Raw genomic sequence first — 7,377 nt, forward strand, 5'->3', positions numbered from 1 at the left:
TAAATATATAAAAAATAAACGGGCCGTGCCTAGCCGGCCCGCGTGCCTAGCCTCAAGGCCTAAGCACGGCCCAAGGCGTGCTGCGTGCTTGGCACGGGCCCGTTTAGGTCGTGTCGTGTCTGGCCCATGACGGGCTCGTGGACCGGTCTGTTTAGCCCAGCCTATTTGGCCAGCTATAATCAATGTTGTATATGCATTTGCATTTTTCAGTGTACAACTCAAAATCACCAAGAAAAAAAGCCCTATAATTGTTGAAAGTGCGAAGTACTAGTACGTATACTACTATATCATCGCTCCGATAGTACTCTACAGTACTCTGGTAAATCTTGCGTTTTTTGGTTTCAAGCCTGCTGCATCCCCCCATATCCGGGAGATCTTGCGTTCGATTTGCTACTGCTGCATGCGGCCATCGGGAAGTGAGACAGCTCACGCACACGCCCAGTCGTCTCGCACCTGCATTTACTTCAGCTCCGGAATCCCCACCGCCTATATCAACCTAGGCACATTTGCTCTACTCCTCACTACCTTTTTAACCTCGGAAATTCCAACGACATCATATATAGGAGTAGTCTCGCAGTCTCTTCCCAAACACGCGCCTGCGGTCTTCATGGGTGTAGGAGCTACCAAGGGTCCGAGCGAGGAGAGCGGCACCAGCACCATGAGCGACCTCGGCGAGGTGTTCCATAGCGCAGAGGACGACAGCAGGATGGATGCCGAGGAGGAGGCCGTGAGGAAGAGGGAGGCCGTGCGTAGCTACTGGGCGGAGGTGAAGAAGGACGACAAGGCGCTCAGCAGGTTTGCCCTGGGCTACCTGGAGCACAAGATCTTCTCCTGGTCCGTCCACGATATCTTCAACAAGAACCTCCTCAGGCAGCAGGTGAGCGTGCGTACGATCGAACGGCATCTTTTGAGATTTGAGTTCTCATCTCACCTTGTTTGCTTGCTTGTAATCTGCACGTATTTTCCTTCTTTCGGGCTCCATTTCTTGTTATCCATCCGGCTGGTACTACTCCTTTATATAGTAAAACAAAACAAAAAAAATGTTTGCCTGAAATGAATTTGGTGAGTGGTACTCACTTTGACAATAGTATCTTCCTGAACTTTTAGATGGACTCCACCAGGGTTTTTGAGTGCCCATACAATTTGTATGGCTAATTATATTACAGAATTTCTCCCGAAAAGGTATTACAAAGTTCGCTAAAAAAATATTATTAAAAAAATTAGGCATAGGATTTTCGCTTTTGGGAAGGGAACGTATTATGTTGATGTTTTAGAGGAGTGATGGTGTTTTTTGAGAAATATTTTAGAGGAGTGATGGTGTTTTTTGAGAAATATTTTAGAGGAGTGACGAAAATGACGTATTCTGAAGAAGCCCAATATTTATCTCTGCGGTAGAGGCCTGTTCGGCCCAAGTTGTGCGTAATCCTTCCCCATCTTTTTTTTTGGAGGGGAAATCCCCTCCGCACCTAGGCTCTCCCGCAGCTCGGCAATGGCCCATTCAACGTCCTCCGTTCTCTTGTTCTGTGTTCCTCGTTGCCCAGGTTCAGGTTGATGGTGGCTCGAGCTCCTCCAATGGAGGCCGCGCCGCTACGCTGCCCGCACTGGAGTGAGGCCCCGTCTGTCGACGGCGCTCCTCGCTCGTCGAGTCAGTATATTCACTCCTCTGCCATCTCTATTTTCTGCTCAGATGTGCGTTATGCGCGGTGACCGCAGCTTGTATGCTCGGTGCTCGTTGTTTTGCCAAGCAGAAAGCCCCCCTTGAATGGGAGCAGGTTTCAACCGAATCGCAAATTTTTCTGTAAAATCCGCAGCAGGTGACTGAATAAACCACACGCATGGCAGGACTGAACCTGTTTTTCTTGAACATATCACTGCGACTTAGGTACAGTTTCGTTTACATTCTTTGTGGACTTGGTATGTTTGCTCGGTTTAGTTGTCTTGGTAGTTTTTTGTTCTGGTATTCGTTTCAGTGCTGAATCCTTATTTGTTATCCGACAAAACGAAAGAATCCTGATTTCTTAGCAAAATTACGTTCTTAATTATGCCGCGCTTACTGCAAAACCAAAAAGAATCCTGATCATATGGTTTGTGTCCTATTTTGTGGATCTCATCCAGATTTTCTACTGCATTGTTCTTATCCTACTGATCACTGACTGTTCTTACTTCTTACAGTAGAATTTATTTCAAATGAGAACTGATCAAGCTATGTGGACATTCATTGCAGGTCAAGAGCATACCGGATACCTTCACGTCAAAAATCACTTATTTGAACTCATTCACATGCCCTCTAATTGAAGAAGTACATGCTGATGTATTTTCAGCATTGGATGATTATGCTCAGTCGAACTTTATAAAAATAATCTGGGTGGAGAAGCTTGATGATGAGAAATCAATATTCTGTTTTGAGGTTGCGGAGCCAGCAAAGGATCCTAAGTCAAGGGAGACATACAGTCCCAAAGGAGGGGACATAATAGTTGTTTCCTTGCGGAAACCGCAGCATGTGTCTGATTTGATACAAAATAAGGCATCTTATGTTTTAGGTTCAGTTCTAAAATGTGGAGACAAAGATGGAGATTTCCCACCCAATTGTTGCATTGTTCGGTTTTCAGCTGCTATTCCAATTGAAGTAGATCCAGAAACAAAATTGCCTGTGGCGCCATCGTTTGCTGTGTTTCTCATAAATATGAAGACATACAATCGGATCTGGAAGTGCCTTCGTATGGAAGTAGAAAATCAGAACAGAAGCAGTAGTACTGGCATCGTTGATCTGGTGTGGCAATACAAGCGAAGGGTATGCCAGATGTTTACATTTAAAATTAAGTTTAGGTCCTTTTTGATAGCTTACTATGCCTGGCATCAACATATATATATATATATATATATATATATATATATATATATATATATATATATATATATATATATATATATATATATATATATATATATATATATATATGTATGTGTGTGTGTGTGTGTGTGTGTGTGTGTGTGTGTGTGTGTGTGTGTTATAAAGGTCATACTTAGAAGTTAGTACTTAGTATAAGGACAGGCACATGCTCTTGCTGTCTTATTATGCTTTGGCAACCTATGGCTCTCCACATGAGATTTCTTCTGTGTTAATATTACTTCTGCTAACACCTTGCATCACGATCACATTGATCCTGTCAGTAATGTTAATCATATCCTTCTGAATCTGAAATGAGAGAACTGATAATTCCCCTATGTTCTTTTACAAATGTATGATTTTACACACACACTACTCTAGATCCTTGATTTACTTGCACATTTCCCCTTGAAGGTACTGGATGATAGCTTGTCATGCTACCAGATATCTCAGTACATCGCTCGGAGATCAATTGATGGTCTTGGCGTTGAGAAGTTCAGCCTGAATGATTCACAGCTGAATGCAGTAGCAGACTGTGTCTCTGTAATGGAGAACCACTCGCCTTCCCTAAAACTCATATGGGGCCCCCCTGGGACAGGTAAAACTAAAACGATCAGCACTATCCTGTGGGCAATGCTCGCCAAGGGCCTAAAGACACTTACCTGTGCACCAACCAATACTGCTGTACTGGAAGTTGCATCGCGGATTGTCAGGCTTGTTGGAGAGTCTTCAGATGGCAGCGCTTGCTTTCTGAATGACATTGTCCTGTTTGGAAATAAAGAGAGGATGAAAATAGATGATAGTAATGATCTTTCCATGGTATTCCTTGACTCGCGTGCAGAGCGGTTGTTGCCATGTTTTGTACCACACACTGGTTGGAGGCAATGCTTGTGCTCACTGATAGATCTTATTGAGAATCCTGTGGCCAAGTACAAATTGCACATTCAGGATATTGTTGAGAAGATGAAGATGGAAAAGGAGACGCCTGAAAAGGATGGGGACAAACCCCTCCCGCGCAAGGACATGAATTCTTTGCCCTTAAGGTATCCTTTACGATCCAATCCGAACTCCAAAGATCATCTTGTCGCACCTCTCTCGGTGTTCCGCAAGATAACCCATAACAGGCCTGAGGCTGAGAAAGGAGAGTGCCATAAGGAAGGATGGGATGACTCTGAAACTATGATGGAAGCATTAAGAACACTGCCATTCAAGGATTATTTGAAGCATAATTACAACAAACTTTCTAAGGATTTGTGCTATTGCATCAATATACTATATAATGATCATCCAAGAAGTTCAGAAACAGGACAGAGCTTTCAGTGTATGTTGGAAGTGCTTGAATTGATAAAAATTCTCCATGCTTTGATAAATTGTGACAAGAATACTGATGATATATGCTCAGATGATCTTCTTGAGGGCAAGGTAGAAGAGGACTGTAACCCTGTGTCCTGGCCTCAGCAGTTAGCCTGTGTGCAGACTAACAGATGCAATAAATCCAGGTTTAAACTGGCTAGATCACTCTGTGTGCAAGAATTAAGATATCTTCGCAAAAACTTAGAGCTTCCAAATTATTACAGCACGAGGCAAATTCAACTGTATCTGCTGCAGAGAACGAAATGCATTCTCTGTACAGTTTCCAGCTCTTTCCGGTTGTATGGTGTGCCCATGGACAATTCTCCTTCTGATACCGGCAGATTGCTCAAGAAGCCTGAAAAGCCAAATCTTCTGGACTTGCTGATTGTTGACGAGGCTGCACAGCTTAAAGAGTGTGAGACCTTAATTCCCTTGCTGCTGCCTGGCATAAAGCAGGCTGTTTTTATCGGAGATGAATATCAGTTACCTGCTTTGGTGAAAAGCAAAGTAAGCTATATGTGTTGACTATTCTTTTCTTTCATTTTTCCATTTGGAAGCCATGAATTGACATGTATTGTGATTCTGTAGATATCTGACAATGCTAAATTCGGGCGAAGTGTTTTTGAGAGGTTAAGTATGCTGGGATACAGTAAGCACCTTCTCAATGTGCAATACAGGATGCATCCAGAAATAAGCAAATTTCCACTTGTTACATTTTACGATGGCAAGATATCTGACGGTCCTAATGTCACTACTGAGAGCTATGAAAAGAGGTTTTTAGCAAGCAAAATCTTTGGGTCATACTCATTCATAAATGTAGATGGAGGACATGAAACAACTGAGAAGCATGGGCGTAGCCTGAAAAACACAATTGAAGCTGCTGCAGTATCACGGATAGTGCAGAGGTTGTTTAAAGGTAACCATCAGTATTAATTCTTTAATTGTTTTACCAATTTTTAATAATAACCTCCTTAAGAAACATGTAAGAGGTAGTTTTTTTGTTTCGTCACAAGAAGTCATGAAACCAATAGCTTACTTGAGGGAAATGACCATGCTATCTATGGTATTAATGTGTTGGGCATGAGAGATATGTTTTGATGGATTTGGTTTCTTTTTTTCAAGAACAAGCAACATGTTGCCTATAATTTCTATTAAGAGAAGAGTTGGGTTTGATTTCATAAATGTTTTAGAGAGGGGGAAGCGATATGTGTGCAAAACAGAGAAAAATGTCACTAAATTTGCATGCAAGCCTACATGTGCAGTATTTTTGAACGGAAGGAGTAACAAGTATACAATCTGAGACACTAGTAGCTTTTCCTTGGCTCACAGCATGTATAATACTCCCTCCGTCCCAAAATTCTTGTCTTAGATTTGTTTAAAAATGGATGTATCAAAATACTAAAACGTGACTAGATACATTCATATCTAGACAAATCCAAGACAAGAATTTTGGGACGGAGGGAGTAGTTATTATTTTTCTCCTAATTGCAGAGTCATTCTCTACGGGAATCAAAATCTCTGTTGGTGTTGTGTCCCCATATAATGCTCAAGTTAGAGCAATTCATGAAAAACTTGGGAAATCCTACAATATGCATGAAGGTTTCTCTGTGAAAGTGAAATCCGTGGATGGTTTCCAAGGTGCAGAGGAGGACATCATTATCATATCAACAGTGAGGAGCAATAAAGCTGGTTCTGTTGGATTTCTCACGAACATGCAGAGGACCAATGTGGCTCTGACAAGGGCTAAGTAAGTTTTTCGGCTGCTCTATTCCAGGCTACATGCAAAAATGATTTAAGAAAATATACTCTTCAAGATCTTCCAAAAAATTAACTTTGATAGTTAATGCTTTTGCAATATGGTATTAACTATGAAACTATAATCGGAGGGTAAAAAAGAATTGAAACCATAATCGTGACATTTTAGGATATGAATCCAACAGTATCACTTCTATGTTACAAAAGCATTCATTTTTTGGAGCAGCCTCTGGTTGAAAACAGCATAGTTTCATCAGAAGGTGTAACTTATTATCTGTTGGTTGTCAGGCACTGTTTATGGATAGTAGGAAATGGGACGACTTTGTCCAACAGCAAGTCTGTTTGGCAGAACATAGTCAAAGATGCACAAGACCGAGGTTGCTATTTTGATGCTCATGAAGACAAAGATCTTTCAAATGCAGTAATCAAGGCCGTCATTGAGCTTGACGATGCTGATAATCTAGTGAAAATGGACTCGCTGCATATAAGCAAGCCAAGGTTTCAGGTATTTGCCAAAAGGCCTACTCAAATTCTCCATTGAGTGGACAAAAAGAGTTGCTAGCAAGTGTGACCTAATATTTTTTGGTGTTTCATGTGCAGCAATCAAGGCCCAAATACCGTTCACGAGATATCAGGAACTGAAGAAACCTCCACCTGCGTTAGCTAGTATTAGTAAGGCACGGCTTATGTCATGAGACGCCCCGTATTTTGTTGAACCTATATGTAGCTTGATCTTGGTGCACGTTTGAACCTTGTAGTTGATGTTTCGCAAGATCTCCCGCCGGGAAGGCTGAAAAACCATGTCGGACGCTTGGCTCGCAGCTCCCTTGCCTGCTGACTCGTACTTCTTTCGAGGCTGTTGGGAGCTCGTTTGGTCCTGCCCTCTCTTGTTGCGCGAGCATGCCGTCCTGTTTTGCTGGTTCCACTTCCACCCAGCCGTAGTAACCAGGTTATATATTCTCCCAACTGGCTGGATCGTGTAGAGACTTGTGTAGTTTTAATAGAACACTCCTAGCTAAACAAGTGTGGTGATTGATTGAAAATAATGAATCCTTATGTGCAAGAATCCTTAGGGCCAAATATTATCCGGATGGTAATATATTGTCAGTTCAGCTGAAGAAGGGATCTTCTTATGTTTGGCAAAGCATATGTTCAGGTATTGAAGTTTTTAATCAAGGGTGTATTTGAAGAATTGGGAATGGTTTAACAGTAAATATTTGGGTGGACAAGCTCGTGGTGGACATCCGAGAGCCGGCCGGCGACGCCTTGCCGGTTGCGGTCCCCGACACGGCTTGGATCCTCATCTCTGGCTTGTCGGACATTGCTCGCTCGGAGAGCGTGATTCACAGCATGTCCAAGTTCCTTGGCGTGGTGGTGGTGGT

General features: G+C 42.4%; 1 protein-coding gene across 1 annotated transcript; it reads left to right on the forward strand.

The window, feature by feature from the left end:
• The first annotated feature begins 607 nt into the window (after positions 1 to 607).
• Positions 608 to 7,100, forward strand: LOC123428670. The gene is made up of 7 exons (XM_045112859.1): positions 608 to 877; positions 2,204 to 2,866; positions 3,302 to 4,747; positions 4,829 to 5,156; positions 5,732 to 5,987; positions 6,284 to 6,500; positions 6,596 to 7,100. The coding sequence occupies exons 1-7, from the start codon at positions 608 to 610 to the stop codon at positions 6,635 to 6,637; spliced, it is 3,222 nt and encodes a 1,073-aa protein (XP_044968794.1). The 3' UTR covers positions 6,638 to 7,100.
• The last annotated feature ends 277 nt before the right edge of the window (positions 7,101 to 7,377 follow it).

The sequence above is a fragment of the Hordeum vulgare genome, chromosome 2H, assembly GCF_904849725.1.
Source record: "Hordeum vulgare subsp. vulgare chromosome 2H, MorexV3_pseudomolecules_assembly, whole genome shotgun sequence".
NCBI classification, from domain to species: domain Eukaryota; kingdom Viridiplantae; phylum Streptophyta; class Magnoliopsida; order Poales; family Poaceae; genus Hordeum; species Hordeum vulgare.